At 41.5% G+C, this 22,856-nt stretch overlaps 1 protein-coding gene across 6 annotated transcripts in view; it reads left to right on the top strand.

The window, feature by feature from the left end:
- The window catches only part of PTPRT (protein tyrosine phosphatase receptor type T), a 477,440-nt gene that overhangs the window by 126,764 nt on the left and 327,820 nt on the right, over positions 1-22,856 (top strand). For all 6 annotated transcript variants that reach the window (XM_054274915.1, XM_054274912.1, XM_054274914.1 and 3 more), the window contains exon 2: positions 5,879-6,004. In XM_054274915.1, coding sequence (XP_054130890.1) covers positions 5,879-6,004 — 126 coding nt within the window. The remainder of the gene's footprint in view (positions 1-5,878; positions 6,005-22,856) is intronic.

Genomic DNA, 22,856 nt, shown 5'->3' with positions numbered 1-22,856 from the left:
AAAGAAGTTATGAATGCTTTACCTCAGGGTTTATTCCTTCTTACACACTGGAGAATCTATTCCCAGTTTCTCCTGGTGTGGATCCTGTGTTAGCTAATGAGGCACAAAAAAGGATCAAAGCTTTCCCTGCAGTTTGGGGAGTCAGAGCATCTTTGTCTCCCTTGCAGAGTCTGAGTTTAAATACACCTGAATACATGGTGCCCTTTGACTCAGTCAAGATGACTCTTTTTTTCTCTGCAGAAACCTGTTCTTTGAAAATCTGTGGCTGTAGAACAAACATTTGGCTAGGATAATAAAGTACTCATTGAAATTGGCCAGTTGCAAGAGCAAGTTGAAATTCACTTGTCTGATGTCTTCTGTCTTCATCTTTCTGCAAGGACTAGAAAGCACATACAGGACTTACTGCTCTTCTGAGTGAGGAAATTCCAATATTCCTTGATTTATCCCATCTTAAAGCAACTCAGTACAAGCTTTACATGTACATTTTCATTCTTCATTCTCTCCCACTTCCACAAGAATATGGAATAAGAGTTCTCAGGAATTTGCTATATGAATTTTACAGTCTGAAAAATAAGTTACAAATGGGTTTTTATACAATAAATCCCACACTAGGAGTTACTTTAATGAGCCAAATGAATCTTTTCCAGCCCTGGTAAACAAGAATATCTCTGGAAGGGATGAGAATGAATGATCAGAAACAGTGGTGGTTTAATTTGTAGAGTTTTATAGTTCATAAGCACTGCGTCATCCTAACAGCATTTGTTTCTTCCTTTACTTGCTTTGCATTTTGTGGGTTTAAGATAAAAATTGATAGACTAAATATCAGCTCTCATGAAAGTTTCAGAAGGGATGTTTACTAAAAAGTGTTCATGCTTTCTTAACTTTTGCCCATTTTGTTGCTGTTTGGGGGTTATTTTTTTATTTGTTTTGTTTTTAGTAACTGAGAGAACTAACTACTTCTTTTTGGAGGAATGGTGACATGGAACAATGAGACTGATATTCTCGTTGTCTCTATCCCTTTCCCACTTTGGGATTGCTGTAAATGCCTGATCAAATTCTATCTGCTGCTCTGTTTGCTGTGTGTGTTTAGAACCACAGGATAACCACTGAGGCTTCTCACATCACTGTGTTCTTTATCCCCTTTTAGAAGCATTGTGTTTTTTATCTGGCGAGTCTGTGAGAGTTTGACATTGGATGACTTTATAAAACATTCAACTAATTGGATTTGTTAAAATAAATAAATCAAACACTAATTGGAATGTGCCCTGCCATTATTTTTGCTTACTGAATTAGATATTATAGCGTGAAGTTCTTTTTATCATATTTGTGCACTTATTTAAACACCCCCCTGGCGCACACTTCTGCAAATTCAATTATATATTCAAAGGAGCCATTCAATTTATGCAAGGCTGGTTTACATATAATCCAGGGGCAAGTCTCAGTAACTGATGATAGGTCTGCTCAAGATTAATTAGCATCACTCAGATGAGCAGTGGCATTGTTACAAGCCCGCAGTGTAAAACAAGGGATATTTTATCCTTCTTATGTGAGCCATTATTTGCTTCAATATGACCCTTTTCAGGAAGGGGAAAGCTTTCTTGTTTAGATTTCATTTTGTGGAAAGGGTTTAACACCACCTGTGTTCTCCAAAGCCATCAAAACCATCTCCAGTTGCTCAGCCCCACTGAGCAACTGTGTTTTTTTAATTTTAAGCCAAGCAGGAAAAAGGTTCCGAAGATCCAAAAAATCCTCATTCTTGCTAACAATTTATGAAGACCCAGCACCCCACTTTGGTGATTGTGTGGATGTTGTCATTTTCCTCAAGCTGCTCTGTGATATGTGACTGAAAGGATAACTTGCAGACCTGGTAACTAAATTCATCCAGTGTTTGGTCTTCCTTTCCCTTCAACTTGAGGATGATTTTTTCAAGGTTAATGAATAGCCCTGTTCTGACTCTAAGCAGTCAAATATCAGCCATGGATGACTTTGTTTGGGGATGGGTCTAACCTCTTCCTGTCTTTATGTTCCATCATATTTGGGTGTAGCTCATCTAAAAGTATCTGCATGGGTGGGATGTCTGTGGAAATATTGGATATTAAGTTATGCTGCCATCAGTGCAAACAACACTTCTACTTGTTACTATTCCTACTTCAGTGAAGTCCTAAAATCTCTTCAGTTTTCTGAACTTGGCTGCCAGGAAGGAAAGCTGCAATGTCACATCTGCTAACTCCTGCAGAAAGCAGGGCCACCACTGATGTCCTTGCTTGGCCAATATGAGCACAAGTCACTGTGGGTTTACCAAGGATTGGATATAAGGAAGAATTTTTTGATTGTGAGGGTGGGCAGGCCCTGGCACAGGGTGCCCAGAGCAGCTGTGGCTGCCCCTGGATCCCTGGCAGTGCCCAAGGCCAGGCTGGACAGGGCTGGGAGCACCTGGGACAGTGGAAGGTGTCCCTGCCATGGCAGGGGTGGCACTGGATGATCTTTCAGATCCCTTCCAACCCAAGCCATTCTGTGACTGTTAAAGTAACCCCAAAGTCTGTGACGTTCTGATATATTGCACTACTTTCCTGTCACTTTCTGAAGTTTCTTTCCTGTTCCATAATACACAACAGTGTGAAGAGAGGAGTTGTTGACTTTGTGGCTCACAAGTCACTGTGGCTCTGGCTCCCAGCTGAGCCTTTATTTCATTTTTAATTCTGCTCTCAGTGGACACAGCAGAGCAAGAAGCTGGTGGGCACTGCCCCCTTCTTGGCACCCAGCATTCACACAGGCAATCTGCTTGTCTGAGCCCTTAAAATCAACTCCAGCTTTTTCTCCTTGTCCTCGTTTCCTGCAAATTCACCTCCACATTCCAATTCTGCTGCCTCTAGTAAATTAATCCTCCTGGCTTATTGCTCTGTCACTCTGTGTTTGGAGGTTTCTCCACTAACCTTTTCTTTCTCTGAAATGTAGGTGTCTTGGTGGTGCTGCTGCTTTTAAGGCTCTTCATGGTTTATCCTTTCCTTTCCTATTCAGCTGTACTACAAGGTTAGCTTTGACTTTCAGGCAAGGCACTTTAAAAGCTTCCTCAGGTGTTGTCTTGTATCAGCAGATGCTCCCAATTAATTTCCACAGGTTCTCACTGTGTCCCTTTTTCAGCTCCTCACACTCCATCTTCCTCAGTGAGGATAAAACCACCTGTTTAGCTGATTATGCCAGGCTATTGACAATTACATTCCCACTTCAATGAGCACTGCTGCCCCATATTTTGCTACTTATTGCTTGTTTTGCTTCTGGGGCTTTGTAGCAGCTCCTGTGCAATTTTTTCTGTGTAAAGAAGTTGAACTGGAGCAGAGGATGTGTTTACAATTCCTCCAAAGGAACAGCTCCCATATATCCCCATCCCTGTGTGCAGAGCAGGGGCATGGGGATGGTTTGTGTCTGAATTAAAGGGAATCCATCAAAATCAGGATGCCCCATGCAGGCTGAGAGCACAGGATTGGATTTTGCTTCTCGTTCTGCTGATTGGGATAAAAATGACTTTCACTGCTCACTCTCACACAGTCCAGGCTGCCTGGATATTCCCTTAGATTTTTTTTTTTTTTTTAGCCTGTTAATATTGTAATTTTGAACTTTTTCACCTAAATTAATAATAAAAAAAAAAAAAAAACCCCAGTTACACAGGTGTAATCCTGCTTGTTTTGACAGCTGGGAAGGCTTCACAAATGAGATAAATTAAAGACAAGGGTTATTTAAATATTATAAAATCATGATAACTCAGAAATATTTGCAGAAGCTACTCAAACAGGCATGTTTTCAAGGGTCATAAAATCTATTAACTGATGAAAATATGTAATATATACAAGTTTTAATTTTTTAGGGCAAGCTTTATCTCTTTGAACTTTTTTTCAGCAACAGAGTATTTTGTGGTGTCAGGTGCTCTATCCAACAAACCTTCCTAGAATTTACTTGACTAGAAATGTTTGGTGAGGTTTTGTAGAACCACTTAAATCAATTACAGTTGGAGTGCACAGAGAATAATTTAACAGTGTTAGGGATTGAGAACTATTAATGACATGAAATAAATTTGTAATTTGTGAGGCGTTGCATAGGATCTGAGAGGAAGTTTGGGCTTGGGTAATATGGGTGAAAATTAAAGAACGGTTTAATGTCTTCAGTGCAGTGTAACCCTTTATTGGAGAGGAACACAGGTCAGTGATGAACCAGGTGTTTATTGTGCGAGTGCAGCTGTGGGAAGGAGGGAGCAGTCAGGAATTTCTCTGTCCATGCACCTCTGGTTGGTGTCAGTGATGCCTGGTGAGGGCTGCCCCAGAACAGAGGCTGGACAGAGCTAAAGAATAAAGCAGGCATTTATTAAAAGGCCTCCATGGATCCACCTTGGGCAGCACAAGAGCCCAGCCAGGGCTGCACCCAAGATGAACCAAAATGGCCCCAAAATGCACAAACGGGCACGGGGTCTGTCACTGTGATCAGTTCTGCTCCATTTGCACCTTGCAGTTCATTGTCCCATTCCAGCTTTAGCCCAGGCAGTCCCACCCTGCTTGTTTTTCTCTCTCCAGCCCACGGTGTTTGTGCTCTTGGGCTGAGATTTGGATCATTTGTCCTTGGTGCCCAGCTGGAGCAGGAATTGTTTTGTCTCCCTGCTCTGTGCACAGAGCTCACCATCCCCTCATGTGAAGCCCAGACCCACACACTAAAGCAGCACAGAATCTGAAAAATATAAAGGCTAAAACCTGAGCATCATCAGGAGCCATTGGTGCTTGGCTGGCAGAGCAAGGGACGTTGCCCTGAGCACTGTGCAGCCCTGGTGTGTTACCTGTGCCCAGTTCCCTTGGAAATGCCCAGTTCCAGTTCTTGCTGGTGGACTGGGATCTGCAGAGAACAGTGATCCTTTCTTCTCTAAGAGGAAACCAAATCATTATAGACACACCTTGGGCATGATTCAAATCTAAACTGAGTTACCCAGATCCCTGATCCAGCAGTGAAATACTTTGGCAGGCTGGGTTTTGTGGAGGTTAAGGTGCATGAGATCATAAGGGACACCAGTGTAGGAATATCCCAGGAAATAAACATTCTCTGTTCCTCTGTGTGACCCAAGTTTCAAAGATCTGCACTGGAATACAACATTTCATTCCACAGTTCCTGAATTTTCTGTGATTCACAGGTGTTCAGGCAGCTGCCAATGCATTTATGAGAGTTAACTTCTTCCAAGTATTTCAGGAATTGCAGTGAAGATCTTTCAGTCAGCAGTCTGGAAGGTGTGAATGCCAGTTGACATCTACTGCTTCTCATTCCCCTGTTCAGAAAGTACAGGGACATGCTCAAAAGTATTGATTTGAAAGATCTTGAGGAAGCTCTGTGTGTTCATGGACTACACAGAAATTTGTGTTGTTACGTTTAGGAGATGGTTAAAGCCAGGTTAAATATAATAAAGGCTTTAAAGCAAAAACAAAAAGTGAGGTCTTGCTGTAGGAACAGTGTTGCTGTGCTTGTTTGTAATTTCTATTCCTCCTTCCTTTTCCTGATTTTTAAAAAAAAATATCTTTCTTGAAGGTTCATGCAAATATTCCTGCATAGGGGTATCCTGTAGAATTGTCCTTGAAAATAACAGGTTGAAATAAAGGGGGACTGATCTTAGAAGCAGTAGTGTGGATGGAAGAAAACAAGGGCTTCCAGTGGATATAAAACATGGAAATTACAAAGATATTTTTTGGACATCATCTTTGGAGCTGCATGAAAAATAATGTTTAGAAAATAAGGTTTATTTATTTTTATTTCCTGTGTAAGCTTGGATACAAAATATCTAAGTAAATGGCCTACCACAAAGAGAGAGAGAAAATTAACTGAGAAATGTTTTCATTTTTCTTGGTTGTAGGTGGTTGTTCGTTCGATGAGCACTACAGCAACTGTGGTTATAGCGTCGCCTTGGGAACCAATGGATTTACCTGGGAGCAGATCAACACCTGGGAAAAGCCAACAATGGATCCTGCTGTCCCAACTGGTGAGTGAGGAGCCTCATCAGCACTGATGAGATGCAATTCTTGGAGAGAATTAGATGTTATTGCTGTGGATGTGTGTGCTGGCTCTGGGTACACACAATAGCAAAGGAGGATTTTACTCTGTGATAAAATGTTAATTTTGTTTTCAAAGTATTCTGGCAACAGAATTCATAGATGTGAGGTGGCTTTTTGCAACATTTGCCATTGGATATCCTTGAAGAATTGTTTTACATTTCTTATTCTTATTTTGTTTCTCATTTAGCAGAGAGGAAATGTTCTGGATGTAAAACTCTAAAGTTCAGCCAGCTTTTGGCATGTTTCTGGATGAGAGAGTTATCTGGGGAGGTTCATGTTGGACAGGCCAGAAGTAAAGCCTTAAAATATGTGGAAATATTGGACACTGCAGTTACCATTTAGCTCTCAACTGATTGTTTTAAATTCCAATTTTGAGAAAGACAAGAAAGTTCCTTGTCTAGAGAATTAGTTGTGGTGGCTAATGCTTGATTAGGCTGGGACTTGAGATAGGAGAATTTTCATATGCAAGAAAAACATTTCCAGCAGTGAGATTTACCAGAGTTTCTAATTTACTAATATGTACTGAGTATAGTGTGGACTTCCATGTGATAGTTGAAATATTCTTAGCAGAGCTCACGGTGGTGATAATTTCCAAGTTTTGTTTTCCATTGGAAGTTACCATTATGTTTTATATGGGAATGAATTCTCTAGCTTGAAATGCTTTGTTTACATTGAAAAAGAACTTGATTTAAGAAAACACTTTAAAGTTCACTAAAAATCCTATTTTGTCCATGTTGGTTGCCACCTAAAATAGCAATGCAAGTCTCTTTCAGCCACACAGTGGCCAAAAGACTTTATCAGCCAGTTAAGACTCTGATTTCACTCCTAAAAAAAGAAATAATTATTCTGGTTAGTGTATTGCACTGTGAGAGCACGAACTACATGGAAGAAGAGAATATAATGTTGTTCAAGACATATTCTTATGCCTGTAATTATTGGGATAAGAGACTTGTAATTGCTGGCTGCCTGGAAGGACACGATGAGGAGCTGAGACAGCAATAGCTCCCTGCCACAGCCCCTGACAGACAGCCCAGAGCCCATTCCTGGGTGCTTGTCAGTAAAAACCAACTCAGGAGACGCCAGCCTGGCTGGGCTTCCTCCAGCACTGAAAGCTGGTTCAGTCTTGTGGGTTTTAAACCATTTTATGATTGGAAATTGCTCAGAATAGGAAGCTTCAAAGTGTGTCACACCTGGTACTACTTGGCTTGGCTGTGGCATCCCCCAAAGGGTTAATTGTGGAGGTTGCAGGTTTTTGGTCCTGCCTGTAAGAGTGTGTTTCATGATTCTGGATGTTGTTGTGTTTTAAATGATGGCAATTTTATCTGTGGGGCTCTTCAGCTTTTGGTTCATTGTTGTGTCCTTATTTTGTGTCCTTGGTAAAGATCAAGCTGGTGAGATATGGCAAATCTTTGAGTTAACTGATTCCAGAGGGAAGGAGTAGGAATTTACACAGTTTTGATGCAGTTGAGAATCTGGAATAAATGGGAAGGTTTATATGGCTTGCACTGGACGAGTTCAATGCTTTAACTCCAAATGTTAAAGTAAACCCTTCCTGGCCTCCTTTGGAGGTGTATTGTCATCTGAAATATTCTGGAACTATGGAGGGGTCAGCAGAAATCCCAGAGCTGGAAAAGCCCTCTGAGGTTATTGACTCCAACCATTATCCCATCCCCAAAGCCTGCTCCCACATCTCTGTGTTTTATGGATGTGCCACATCTCCTCGTTTTACGAATGTTTGCAGGGATGATCACCCCATCACTTCCCTGGGCAGCTGTTCCAGTGCTTGACAACCATTCCAACAAAGAAATTTTTCCTAATATCCAATCTAAACCACAAAAGACAAGCAACAGCCTGGAATGGAATGACTAAAAAATAACCCAAAGCAACAAACCTGCCCAAAAAATCCCAACCCCAAACACACCATTCCATATGCACAAAAAATCCCCCATGCCAACCCCAGAACATCACAGTGTAGTTTATCCAAATACTTGTGGTTTTCCCCTTTCCTTGATATCTGGTATAATGAGAAACATATCTATAGAAATATCTACTCCAGCAGCAAATTTAATAAAGATTAGACCTGAAACAAAAAATGAAGAAAACTTTATTGAAGTTAAAAGGCAAAGGTAAAGCAGCCATCAAGTGGGAACGTGCTGATAAAGAAATACTGTATAAGAAGGTTGTGGAAGGAGCATGAGGGGAATTGAGTCAGTTCCTGATGTGACTGGTTGATGTCACAGGACTGTTCACACAGAACAAAGGGCAAAATCAGTAGGTGGAAGATCATGGACCACATGAAGGTGGTATACAGAAGGGCCTGGTGGAACAAACCCCAGGTTTTCAGGAGCTATCCAAGTTGGAGTAATTTGCAGTGTTTAATCAGATCCCCTGAAGCTGGTGAGATTTTTGGAGCTATTATTGAGTCTGTTGCTGGCTAGAATTGTGATGTTTGTGTTGGTTACTCTTTGAAAAGCTGCTTGGTGGGAATAAAAGCTGTTTACTTAATATTCATGTAGAGGCAAAGCCAGGTGGATGAACTGAAGGAACAGCATGTTCCACTCCTACAGGCAGGGACATCTTTAAAGCTGGAGTCCCAGAACATGTGATGGTTGACTTTTCATTCCATTGTATTTCTCCACAGCAACTGAGAGAAGCAGGGTGTAAATCCACTGAGCTGTAGGGTGTAAGAGGTGCTAACAAAGAGGTGTTCATGGAATAAGCACCCAGAGCACAGGGAGTGGGGGCAGGAGTGTCAGCAGGGCTCTGGGAGGCAGTAATGCAGATTTTTATGTTGGAACTCTATTTTAAACACAGCCTTAATTTTATAGCTGGAAATAGGTTTAAATTCTGCATTGTGGAAGTGGTGAAAACAAAAAGGGAGCAGGAATAAGGTTGGTTCAGTGACACTGAGTCAGCCTGCAGTGCTGGAAGCATGGCCAGCCCCCAGCTGCTCAGCCCTTTCCTCTGGAAAATGTTTTGGCTTTCCTAAGTACCAGCAGATCCCTTTGAATTCTACCAAGCCACAGAACTGAGTCCTCCTGAATACTAATGATGCTGTCTAGCACTTTTTAAAGTCCTTTTCACTGCTAGAGCTCAGAGTGCTCTTCAAAGGAGGTCAGTACCATGAATGAGAGCCCGAGTCCCCAGAGCTGTGTAATTCTCTGCTGCAAAGGTCTCTGCCCAGGGATGTCTTTCTGGTCTTTATTTTTTTAATTAAAATGTCAAAAACAGAAAAAAAAAGAAGCCAATTAAACTGCTCCATTAGCAATGTAGAAGTTTGTAGGCAATTTGTTTTACTCCGTTGCCAGCAAATAAAGTGTTTCCCATGAATTCTGTGATTAATTCCTTAGGGCTGGAAACAGTGTTAATTGGGGGATTAAGAACCAGATGTTTGTTGTTCTGAATAAATGTTTCAAAATCGCAGAACACATGAATCGTAGGTATCCAACCCCCAGATTTCAGTGGGACTTTGGTTCCACCTCCTTGCACAATAGCAGGAGTGATTATAACAAAATATTCTCTAACAGATGGGTGTTTACTTAAGCCTGAATACCCTCAGTGATGAGTATTCTGCAGCTTTTGGGCTGTTTGTTCCACTGCTTGAATTGCAGAAGTTCTCAAACCTTTATTTTCCTTTCTGTGGCTTCAACTCTTTTTTTTGGTTTTTTTTTCCATTTTCAAATAGGGAAAATAATCAGTTGTTGCTCTCTTATAACCTCTCCTACATAGTAGTATGCAGTTAAATCTTTATTCTGCAGGAATGTGACCCAGTTCTTTTAACCTTTCTTAATTGTCTTTTGTCTTCCCTGTGCCTTCAGTCATTATTTTCTCACCTTTTGGGAGGTATTTGTGTGAAGTTGTGCTACCAAGCAAGGACTCAGCACTCTGCATGGCAGTGCTGGAAGGCACAAGACCAACCCAAGCCAGTCTGGGATCCTGTGAGAGCAGGACTTGAGCTCTTTTGTGGGTCTTTTTTGAGGCACATGCTTGGTTAGCACAACAAAGAAATGTGTTTAAATCAACCAGGCAAAAGTACTGCTCTTATTCACCACTTTGCAGCATTCCAAGAGCTGGGGCCTGGCTGCTCTGGCAGCAGTTGCAAGAATAATATTAATAATGAAAGTATTTAACATTTAAAGTTCAAAGTATTTTACTATCATTTGCTAATTAATTCCAATGGAGACTTAACCAAGGCTGACTAGACTGAAGTAATTACTTTAATTGTATTAAATATGATTCTATTTGAATGCAAAGGCATCATGTCTTGTGCATTTGTGCAGCTGCATTCTTTCCTGTTGGATTTCAATCCCACGTTTACTTTGTGAAGTTTTCCTGTTCCAGCTTAGCAGATAATAATCAACACATAGAGGCTGAATTTCTGGTCCCACCTGCCTGACTGCTCACTTGTTTCATCTCTGTAGCACTTAGAGCAAGGGCTCCTTTGCTTTCACAGAAATAAACAATAATTCTTCCAAAAGAAATGGAGTAGATGTGTGTATAAACATAGATCTGCATCTCTCAGTGCTCCATATCTCTGCTGTTTCTTGCTCCACTGTTTTCCAGCTGGGCATTGTCTAGGAAACAGAAGTGTGGGTATGAAGAATGTATGGATTAGCAAAATGTTTTGGAATAAATGATAATATTCAGAATGACATCACTTGTAGGCTACCTAGCAAGTGCAAATGGCCTCACTTTGCATCCTGGTTCCACAAAACAACTTCTGCAAAGAGCAACAGGACCTGTTATGGTTGAAGGGTGGTTTTGTGATAGAAATTGGTGCATTTTTATCTCCCATGGAGTCATTTAGGTTGGGAAAGCTCTCTAAGATCATCAAGTCCAACCCTTACCCCAGCACTGCCAAGGCCACCACTAAAGCATGGTCCCAAGCATTCCATGACATATTTTTGAATGTTCCCAGGGATGATGATTCTCCTGCTGCTCTGGGCAGCCTGTTCCAAAATCTGCCCACCCTTTTGGTGAAGAAATGTTTTCCTGAGAACCAATCTAAACATCCATTTTAAGTGGTGGGTGTTTTGAAATTAGGTTTTCAGGCCCAAATGAGTTGAGTGTGGCCTTAGAGAGCATCCTGTGTCCCAGTGAGTGAGCCCAGCTCAGAGCTGTTCAGGTGTTGGGAAGGATGAAAGTTTGACAAGAAAGTCTCACAGATATGTGTGCTTAACAGAAAGATTTTTAAATGTAGAGTCTGATGAAGGAATGGAGATGGAAGCAAGTCTTGATATAGAAGAAAAGAATTTCTGAGCCAGTCTTACTGGATAACCAAGGAGGCAAAGGGTGTGTTAGTTAAAAGGGGTTTTTATGGCTTAGAGCAAAGGATAAACCCACCTCAAACAAGAAGATGTTTTTACCAAGCACAAAGAAGCTCAGGCAAACAAGTCAGCAAATGTGGCAAGTAGAAAAAGGTCACAGAATTTTCCACTGCAAGAAAACTGAAAAACAACTTCTAGCTTAAACTGTAATGTACTGACTTTTAGTGACTGGAGAGCAGTAACATGAATATGGTAATTATAGTAGTTATGATAGGCTATAGATAATAGTTCAGGTATAGATTGGTTCTGCTGTATGAAGATGCTCAGCAAAGAAAAGTCTATAATGCATTGTAACCAAACCAAAGGGTCTCCAGGTCTGCCTGCAGCTGGAGCTGACAGCTGTAGGCACAGCTCTGTCACCCACAACCCTGGGCTGCTGTAATGTCTTGGATACAATAAACTGCATTTTGGAGAGCTCCTGGAGTCCCACATCCCTCATTTCAGCTCTTACATTCAGGGTGTTCAGGGCATCACCTCCCCTGCATGTGATGGATCCTCCACCACCCTCCACTCACTGAGAAATCACAGCAGAATCTCTGCTTTTCCTCTTGCAGCAGAGATAAGGGATGGGGGACTTTTCCCACACCTAAATGAGCCTGTTCCTTTGTTCCAGGAACTGGAGGAGTCTGAGCTTCTCACTGGAAGAACAGAAGGGTCATCATCATTAGTGTTGCTCTGTGAAATACTCATTTAGCAGGCAAGCATGGAGATATATCCAGAAATTCCAGATGGCCAAATTCCACTTGGGCTGCTCTGAACTGAGTGAAGTTTTATGGGATCCTAACAGGCCAAATGCTTTCCTGTGTCACCTTTGTCTTTTTGTGAGTGGCACCATGGAGTTACAGCAGGAATGGATAATTATCCAGCAGCTTTCCTTCTGGAAGGTGATAACCCACACTGGATGGGCAGGATGCTTTAATTCTGTTCAGGAGATGGGAGATGTGAAGCTATTGCTGACCTCTAGAAAGGCCAGAGACCCTCTGTGCATAGGTCAGGCATTTGTCCCTTCTCCCTGCAGGCCAGCATGGTGCCAGCAGGAGTTAGACTCAACATTTGTAAATTTGAAAGGCGAGGCAGTAAAATTAACATTTCCCCGTGTCTGAGTGTATTAATTCTTGCTTGCAAGAAAATACAAAAAAGAAACTTGTTAAAGGAATAAATTAAAATTCATCTGTGTATATGATGAATCACGATTCAGTTTTGTCTGAGAGGGAGAAAAAAAATTGGCTCAGCTGCCTGTATATTTTTTTTTCCTCCAAAAATATTTTATGCAGGATAAATTACTAAGAATGAGTCAAATATGTTTTTCCCCACTCTTTCACTTGCATACAAGTAAATAGATTAGTCTGTGCCTCGTTAATGAGCTCCAAGTAATTTCTCAGCTGTTAAGGTCTAAAGAGAAAGGGATCTCTGGAAAGTTTTCCCCATGTGTTTTTTTTTTTTTTTGCTATTTACTCTGCAGCCTCCTGTCTGTGCTTTCAAATTCTGTCTTGTAGTTGTAAATAATTCCTCCCCATTTCCAGAATTCCATCCCTGCTTGATGCTAACCTGAGGATTTTTTGGGATTGACTGCAGGTGTTGGGTTTATTTTATGGATGTTGAGTTTATTAACATGGATGTGCATGCCAATGTTGAGGTTTCCAGGAAAGTGCACACTTTTAACCTATTAATGAATGCAACTTTGGGAGGAATGTAACCTTGCAAGGAACAAGAGGGAATCTTTTCTGTCCTTCCAGCCTTCAATTTCTGTTTTGCTCTCTCCAGGCCCTAAGCCACCCCTCTAACTCATTCTGTGATGGTGCTCACAGCCCAGCACCAGGATTTGGGTGTCCCTTGGAGGAATATGTTGTTACCCATATGTTTTTACTACCTTGTGTTACGTCTGGGCTGTCAGTAACTAAATCCCACCTGTGTATATGTAGAAAATCTTGCTTATTCAGCAATGAAGACCATGAACTGATTTCAGACAGGTAGCAATTTAAATCCATGAGTTTTAAGAGTGATACTTACCAAATATTTGCTCTGTCTCATGCTTCCGTGTTGTAATACCCAGTAAAACCTTTCCTTTGGGATGGGATGTACTGGTTTTGGATGAAATAGAAACAGTGGGGGACTGTTTGACCGAAGTCTGTGGGGAAAAGACCTATAAATTAAGTAGAATAAAAGCACTTGCTTTTATTCAATGATATAAAAAGTTGATTTAATTATGAACGTTTACCACTCTAGAAGACTTCTGCTGAGAGGAACTTGCATCTCAGTTTTTAATTCTGTGTCATTGCCGTTGTAAAGGTGAGAGAGAATTTCTCCTCATGTGCTGTTGTCAGAGGTCAGCAGAACCATCCTTCCACTTAGAGGGAGGTGGAGTTTTGCTACTGAAATCAAGCTCAGCCAAGATGTGCAGCCCTCAGTGAGCTCACAGGGTATAAAGAAATTATATCAAAGACTAGAATGGCTTCTAGGAAGAGTTTTAATAACCCTGAAGGGACTGCTGTCTGCTGGGAGCACACACGGTTCTGCACCTTGATGTGTTAAATGGTACATTTGAACAGCTGTCAGTCTCTTTCTGACCCTTTCCTGCCAGAGCTTCCCCAAACAGAGCTGTTGGTGAGTGTCAGGACCTTTCCATTATCACCATTAGTGAGATCATGGCACTGCTAAAGCACTGCCACACCATCACTCAGCATAACACGGGAGGAAGGACAAGCAAGCTGCTGGTGAACTCATTCCTCCTGCATGGCTTCAGCACAGAAACATTAATTTCTCTCAGCACCTATTGGCTCTAGCAGGAACCGATGCCTCTCAGCATCTCAGCACACAGCTTGTATTTTTTATAATGTGTGTCGTGGTTTGAAAAGACAGGAGTCTACTAAGGAAGGCAGGAGCTTCCCCTGAAATGGAGAATGTAAACCCTCCCCACCCCTCCGAATTGCTCTAAATTTTAAATTAAGGGGCTCTCGGGCAAAAATATGGGAGCAGGAAATAACAGTTCTTTAATAAGGAAGGAAAAAAAAAAGGATAAAATAAACAATGCAGTACACTAGAACAGCACTGCCAGAGTCAGAACCCAGCCTGACACCCTGTGGGTCAGGGTGCTGGCAGCAGTCCCATTGGAATTGTGGCTCAGCCCTCCTGCAGTGTCAGGGCTGGTTCTGCTGGAGCAGGGATCCTGTAGAGAAGGATGTATTCTTCCTCTGAAGATCCAGTGGAAGAAGAGGCAGCTGCTGTTCCTCTGGGAAATCCAGTGCAGAAGCTGTGCTGGTGTTCCAGAACCTCTGGATTATATCCAGGCAGGAATGCTTGGCTCCTCCCTCTGGGCTCACATCTCCCAATGGGATGCTGTAGTTCTTATCAGCCATGCAGGGACATTCAACAGCTGTTATCAGTAGGTGTCTCCCCTGAGGGAGGAGTGATTGTGGTCACTCAAAGAGAGAGATAAGGAAAACTGCTGATTTGACAAAAGATAACCTGCCATACAGATGGTGATAGAAAACATCTTGCATTGCAATCTGGAACAATGTGTTATTTTGAGCTCTGTTAGGACATGCTGTCCAGATGCCAACATGTTACAACTGGTTTTTGTTGGAGGGAATTTTATAACCACACCAGGTGGAAAAATATTTCTCACAAATGCCTTCAAAATCTTCAGGATTTGGGAAATAGAAGAAAGAGAGGTTTCTTCCACACAGATGAAATTTAATATAAGTTCTATTGAAATAAATGTGGTTGCAGGAGTAAACAAGGTGAATAGGTAGCATGAAGGATGGGGAAGATCTTTCTGACAAGAATTAAATACTAAAATTGATAAATGTGAAGTTAGTGGATATTAAGGAAGTGGCAAAGCAGCGAGTAAATAGGAGGAGAAGTTTGAGGAGGAAGAGATAAATTCTAGTGCTTTTGAAGGAACTGATTAGGGATATTGCAGGTCTAGTGAGGGCTGAGATTTGTAACAACATTTGAAGAGTGAATTTTTGAGTAGACAGAATTCTGCTTTGCTTTTTCTTCCTCCCCTCAAACTGTGAATCTGATCTGCATTGGGTATTTTTCCTTTTTTCTGCAAGATTTGTGAACAGCCTAGAGATGGGCAGGTCTAACAGGAAAGACGTTCCCAAAGAAGAGTGACCTGAGAACCTGCAAGGGGCAGGTTCAGACAGTCCGGATTTGCAAAGGAGAAGGAGAAAGCCACAAATAGAGAGACAAATACTGACAGATGAGGATTTACTAAAGGAAATTTTGGGGAAATCAGAGGCAAAATTACTCCTCAGCATGATTCAAGAAAGCAACTGAGGCATTAAGTGAGGATTCAAGGCAGAGGGTGAGCAAAATACAGGAAAGGTGGGAAAGATCACTAAGGCTGCTGCTCAGCCCCTTGTGAGCCTTGGTAGGTCTGAGTGAATTTTCAGCTTTTTGGAGTTGATTAACATAGAGCCAGTGGAATTCTCCTCACAACCCTTAAGTTCATTGGGAGCTGGGTGTAATCTCTTAGAGGGACTCTGTGCTGCAGTGCATTGTCTGGAAAATGCACTTCCCCCCCCCATTTGTCTCTTTTGCCCAGTGAACTCTCTTCTTTCACCTTTCTTACTTTTTTTTCTTTAGTTTTTTACTTCTGTCACCAACCATCACACAACTTAACAGACTCCCATCATCTCATTACAAAGCCATGGAAGGATATCCAAGATTGCAGTGTTGAGAATTATTTAACTAATGCAATTTCTTTACCACAAGCCCTATTCAGGGTATAGTGAACTAACTGTAAGTCTTTCTGCCAGCTTCAAAATAAACAGGATGGAGACTCATAATGAGCAGATTTTCAGATGCTTTACTATTTAATTAGAAGGATACAGATTGTTTGATGGAATGATAATAACAACTTCTGATCACTGGTTCCAATGAGAACTGTTGCTATTGAGAACTTGTGGGGGAAAGAGAGTTCATTTTTCATGCTTAGGAAATATTAGCATTTGCTATTGCCAGTATCAGATATTTAGCGTGTGTAATTTGGCACATGAAAAATGCTGGCTTTTAAAAGTCTTTTCCAAAAGTCATTTATATATGTACAAAAGCAAGTTGATAGCAACAATATTAATATATCCTCATGGAAAAAAAAAAATAATGTAAGCTTCTCCTACACAGGCAATGCAACCTCCTCCATGTCATTCACCTCCTTTAGAAGGGACTGGAAACTGTTGTGCTTGTATTCCTTTGAGATGTAAAGTTGTTATATTACAAATTATCGCTTGTTTTCAGTATTGACTAGATAAATAAATGCAATTATGTTTATCAATGTTGAAAATTAAGCAACAGAAAGCAATTGTGTGTGTTTGAGGATCTTTTCAAATGAAAAGCTGTATTCACTGAATTCTCATCGGCTCTTTCTCTCCCTGACATGTTTCATGATGTGAGCTCTCAATTGAATGAACAGCTGCAGTAAAAATGGCACCAGCCAAGTCACAGGGAATTCACAGGAAATTGAGATGTTCCAGGCTTCAACACAAGCCACTTGGGCTCTCATTTAACTTGAGAAATGCTTGGCTTTTCCTTAGTAAAATGTCTATACACATAGGAAGGTATAGACATTTTTGGGTAAACCTCTTATAGGTAGAACAAAGACACTTTGCTGGGTGTGTTTGTCTTTCTAAGGGCGGAAAAAGCTTTTCCTCAGGTCTTCTACTTTGGATTTACTTACAGTGCATACATAAGAGAGTAATATGAAAGAAATACCAGTGTTTATCAGAAGGAGGCAGTAAGAGAAGCAGAATAAGAAACACTTATCACAGCTCAGGTGTCTAAGAACCTCCTTGATTCATCTCATTCTTCTAAAACAAGATCATCCTTCATGCTGACGATCTGAACCCATCCCTTACATGTTTGGAAATGCCTTGTAGGGATGCTGGCAGAGTCAGGATGTTTTGTCCCAGCTTCCCACCCTGGCACACACAGAGCAGATGTGGCAGCATGAGGAAAGCACCAACTTGGAGGCAGCAAGTGGCTCACTGTCCTCAGAGCCATGAAACAGCAGAGCTGTTTCTGATTAATCTTTAATGCTTTAGAACAAATGTTTTATGTCCTCAAAGTTTATGCAGCGCTTCCATTTTTTAATTTACTTCTGTGCCACTCTTGTTTAACAGCCAAGTTAGTAAAGGTTTAAGCAGTGTGATGAACACTGTCATGGGATAACAGTTCCTGATGCCTCCTCACGAGTCAGTCTGCCCCATAAACCCACCATTCATAGAAACATAAACCCTTCAAAATCTTCCTTTCCCTCCATTCCTCTTGTTTTCCATGTATATGAGACTTTTGTTGCATTTCTGTTTTTCCTGCAATACCATCTTCATCTTACAATCTCCTCCAGTTACGGCAGTGAAGATCAAGCTGAGAAGAAATTTGGCAATAAACCCCAAATCACCTTCTCCATCAACTCCAGCCTAATAGGAAATACTCAAAGCATTAAAAACCAAACAAACTATAAGCTAAATTAACTTCTTGCTGAATTTGTTGCAGTCTAGGGTGACTGAGTGAAGATGTGCCATGGATATTGCTGTGCTTTCTCATGGCCAGTTTTACTACTCCATCTGTCCACAGCAGAAGAATCTCTTTCCCTGTTTCAGTTTTATGGGTCTGAGTTGTTTAGCAGTACAGTTAGGGAATATTGAAAGGAGGAATCATAACCAGAGAGAAGTGGCTTAGCTTAGTTCTCATTAGCTGTTCATCTAGAACAGATTGCCTAGGATGGACTTCTGGAGTGTGTCTGATTGCTGCAGCATGGTGACTTAATGGGGAGAGGTTTTTATCAGCTAAAGTGTGCCTGTGCCAACTGACCTCACAGCATGGTGTGCAGTGAATGAGTTCTAGAAACTATGGTTTCAGTCTAGGATCTCATTTGTATGTCCTCCTTTGAACTTAACTTGCTGTAGTGTACTTGTTTGGTTTGATTTTGGCATCTGGCATTGCTAATCTCAACCATCCACCTCCACAATCCAGCCATAAACATTTGTTGTTCTTCAGTCCAGCTTTCTAGTCCACAAAATCCTGCTCCCTACATTTTCCCTTTGTTTCCTTGTGCTCTAAGCCTTTCTTCTGATGTAGCATTCATGCTCCTAATCTGGCTTTTTCTAGAAACTGGGTTTTATTCATTTACTCAGGAGTGTTTTTATATAGCAACATACCAAGAAGCTTTCAATCCTCACTACTGCAGCTCTGATTAAACCATCAAGGCCAGGTTGGACAGGGCTTGGAGCAACCTGGTCTTGTGATGGTGTTCACAGGGGTCCGAGGATGAGGGAAGAGATGAGGATCTGACTCCATGTTTCAGAAGGCTGATTTTTTATTTTATGATATATATTACATTAAAATTATACTAAAAGAATAGAAGAAAAGGTTTAATCAGAAGACTAGCTAAGAATAGCAAAAGAAAGAATGACAACAAAGGCTTGTGGCTCGGACAGAGTCCGAGCCAACTGACTGTGATTGGCCATCAATTACAAACATCCAACATGCACCAATCACAGATGCACCTGCTGCATTCCACAGCAGCAGATAACCATTGTTTACATTTTGTTCCTGAGGCCTCCCAGCTTCTCAGGAGGAAAAATCCTAAGGAAAGGATTTTCCATAAAATATCATGGCTACATGGTCTGGTGGAAGATGCCCCTGTCCATGGCAGGGGGTGGAATAAGATGAGCTTTACGGTCCCTTCCAACCCAACCTATTTTGTGATTCTGTAACTTCTGCATTGATTCCCAAGATTTTGTGTCCATTACCTTTCCTCCTTTGTTCCCTTCTTTGCCTTCCTCCCTCAGGATCTGCCACTCGCAGCCTCAGGCCCAGGGAGAGACAAATTTGCACAACACTCTCCTTCAGCTCGCCAGGAAAACAGCACAAACCCACTCCTGCAGCTGAGCTGAGCTGGTGCAGACAGCATTTCCCAGCCTTGTCGCCTTAAAGTGAGAAACAGGATTTCAAAAGCTAATTTGCTTGTTTTCCTAGCACGATCTTAATTCTACAAGGGAGAGAAGATGATCTAATCTAATTTAATTTTGCTCTTTGAGGAGAAGGGAGATCACTTGGCCAGCTGCTGCTCTGAGCAAACAGGAGCGTGCAGGCTACAAGATAAGCTTTGAACTTTATCAAGTCTCTTGGCAGTTTATGCTAATGTGTGCTGTTGGGAGAGTTCTGAAACTTTTGCCTCTGATTGTATTAATTAGTTTGCTGCTCTAAATGAGCCGTATCTCCCTGTAAAATAAGGAGCTGTTACACATCAGGCTTTCCCTGTCCCTGATGCTTTAGTGTTTGGGCAGAGTGGACCATGATTTCAAAATCAGGCCAAGCCCATGTCTTCACAGTACTGTTGCTGTTTTGATTTCTTTTTGAAACTTTAGGCATAATCTAATCAAGCTGTTGATTTATTACAAGAGGGAAAAGCATGGTCTTCAATCCTGTGTTTGGAGAGGAAGACTTTTCCTCCCCAATAACATTTTAACTTTTCAAACCCATGGTAAGGAAGCATCTCTGAGCTTCTGTGGTCATATGGTCTAGAGAGTGACAAACTCCTTCAAAAAACAAATCCAGTGTGATTTGGGGCCACAAGGTTCTTAAAGTCAATGCTGTGTCTGAAGTGGATTTGTTGCATTCTTAAACCTGCAGTTTCTAGATGAGGTAAATTTACCAACGTTTTTAGGTATGTTTTCATGTCCATCACTTTTACAACAGCCTGGCAGTGCCCCAGACCCTCCAAACCTTCCACTGACTGGGGATTGCCACCTCTGCTTCCACCCTTGCCTTGCACTCCCAGCATGAGCTCTAGCCTCCTGTGAAATCCACAGGGCTCTATCACAAGGTGCATGGTGCTGGCAGGTGTGTGCTTTAGACATGTACAGTAATGGAAAAGTCACAAATGCTTTGGAAAAAATTGGAGTTTTTTTGTGATTATCATCTTAGCTCTTCTTGCTGATGAGCTCATCAAGGTAATTAGCAGTGCCCTGACTCTGATCCTGTATGTCCCAGGATTGACCCAGGCTGTTTGACAGAACCACCTCTGTCATAAGGAAAATAAAACTAACCAGGGGTTCAGTTTCAGGGCTTCTGTGCTGCATTTCTTGGTGCTACAGAAGTCCTCGACTGTTCCAAGACAATCCAGGGTTCCTGTCGCCCTGATTTTTTAAGATTTTCTAAGCCTTCTAAGCATTCTTGTAACGAGCTTTCTCACACACTCTGTAAATAACTCATTGTTTTGCATTCTTTTATTGAAGAAGAGAAATTTGATGAACAGTAAAGTTTGTCCAGTGTCATTGGAGAGGTGGCACTGTCACCCTCCAATCCACTGCCACTTTTAGAAATCTATAAATGTTAAAGTCAGAAAATAAACTTCCCATTTTTTCTTCACCTTAAGAGCAGCAGTGTGCACTTCTGTTCTTTCATGTCCCATAGTGACAGGTTCCAGTGCTTGGGAAGTGTCACTGCAGCCTGATAACCAACTCAGGGCTGAGAACCAACACGCTGTGGGGTGACACAGAGTGACACAGAGCCCCAGGACTGCCCACCCAGTCACTCCCTGCATTCCAGAGGTTCTCCTGTCAGCATGCTCGTTTTACAGATTGGCAGTCTGTTGGGACAAAAAGTTTAACTTTATTATATCATCTTAAAGATGATATATTTGCCTCGTTCATGTGGTTTAAGTGAAATAATTGACTTTTTCATCACTTTTTGTGAGCAAGCACAGGTCCAGCCTACAGCTGGACTGTTGCTAAACCTGATACACCAAATACCTGCAGGTTGTACATTGTGCTTACACCCCTCAGTCATCTCTCTGAGCAAAGAGATCTAAACATTTGGCTAAAAATCTCACTTTTGGCTCAAAGATAAATGTGAACTGTTCAGAAATGCCATTTGGATCCAGGCACTGCTCTGTGAGAGCCTTTCCAGCACAGGTAATACACTGATAATTATTTTGGCTTCCTTGTTCTAGCAGCTATCTCTTCAGATTTCTTTTTCCATTTAACTGAGAAAGACTTAGGAAGTAGATGAATCACCAACATCCCTCTTATGAAATAGAGAGTTCATACCTTCCATATTAAAGATAAAACTTCATCTCAAGTCTTTCATAAAGACTTCACTCAGTCTCCATATTCTTGTGGAAAAAGAGAAGATACTGACATTTCTGTCTGAAATTAACTCTTTTCTCAAATTGCAGAAAGCCCAGTGATTTTCCCTTACTACTTTTAGTTACAGGAATGTGACCAACAGCAGGGTTTTTTTAGGCAGCCTAAAAACTCTGCCTGCCTTTTATATATATTTTTTTCTTTTTAGCTCATGAGATAGCAGACTTAATACTCCCACCTTCTTTTCCTGAATACTTTTTCATTATTCCAAAGGCAAAGGCAATAAGCATCATCTCACTCAATGACAGTTATATTTAAAGCTTTCTTAAACTGAGGTCAGATAAAAAACATGAGCAGCATAAACTAGGGTTGGCAATGTACATTGCAGCAGCCTGGACAGGATTCAGTGGGTTCTGGCAAATTTTCTACAAGCACAAATATTATTCTGTGTATTTGATATGTGTATTCACATAACTCTACTTGAGCTTAAAGAAAGTGATAAAACCTATCAGATTTCAGGTTGGACGTGACTTGGAGAACCTGGGGTAGTGGAAGGTGTCTGTGACCATGTTCGCAGGGGTCTGAGGATGAGGGAAGAGATGAGGATCTGACTCCATGTTCCAGAAGGCTGATTTATTATTTTATTTTATATATTACATTAAAACTATACTAAAAGAATAGAAGAAAGGATTTCCTCAGAAGGCCAGCTAAGAATAGAATAAGAAGGAATGATAACAAAGGCTTGTGGCTCGGACTCTGTCTGAGCCAGCTGGGCTGTGATTGGCCATTAATTAGAAACAACCACATGAGACCAATCCCAGATGCACCTGTTGCATTCCACAGCAGCAGATAATCATTATTTACATTTTGTTCCTGAGGCCTCTCAGCTTCTCAGGAGGAAAAATCCTAAGGAAAGGATTTTTCATAAAAGATGTCTGCAACAGGTGTCCCTGCCCATGGCAGGGAATGGAACAAGATGAATTTTAAGGTCCCTCCCAACCCAAACCATTCTGTGATTCCATAAAGAATAAAGTCCATTCCATGTTCCGTTTAACAGGGGGGTTTGGGCAGTAACTGAAGCATTTTCATTCTGTTTGTAGATATTTATTCCTGCAGAGCGGCTGGCTGTGCAGGTGTCTCCTTGCTAGACTGGAGGGATGGAGCTCTTCCTCTCTGTCCCTCTCTCTGCCAGGTGCTTGGGGCAAGGCTGAGAACCTTGTCCACCTCTGTCCAGATGTGTTCCTGCACTGGGATGGGCCTGCCAAGTGTGTGCCCAATTTGCTATTAAATGGGTTTTTTTTTCATTATCTCATCCTCCAGCCTGTGATCCAAACACCAACCTGCATTTTCCCCTTGCT

The sequence above is a fragment of the Melozone crissalis genome, unplaced genomic scaffold, assembly GCF_028551555.1.
Source record: "Melozone crissalis strain CALT ecotype California unplaced genomic scaffold, PUWL_Pcris_2 ptg000017l_1, whole genome shotgun sequence".
NCBI lineage: Eukaryota > Metazoa > Chordata > Aves > Passeriformes > Passerellidae > Melozone > Melozone crissalis.
Note: the sequence above shows the minus strand (reverse complement) of the source record. Positions and strands in the feature narration are given on the sequence as shown.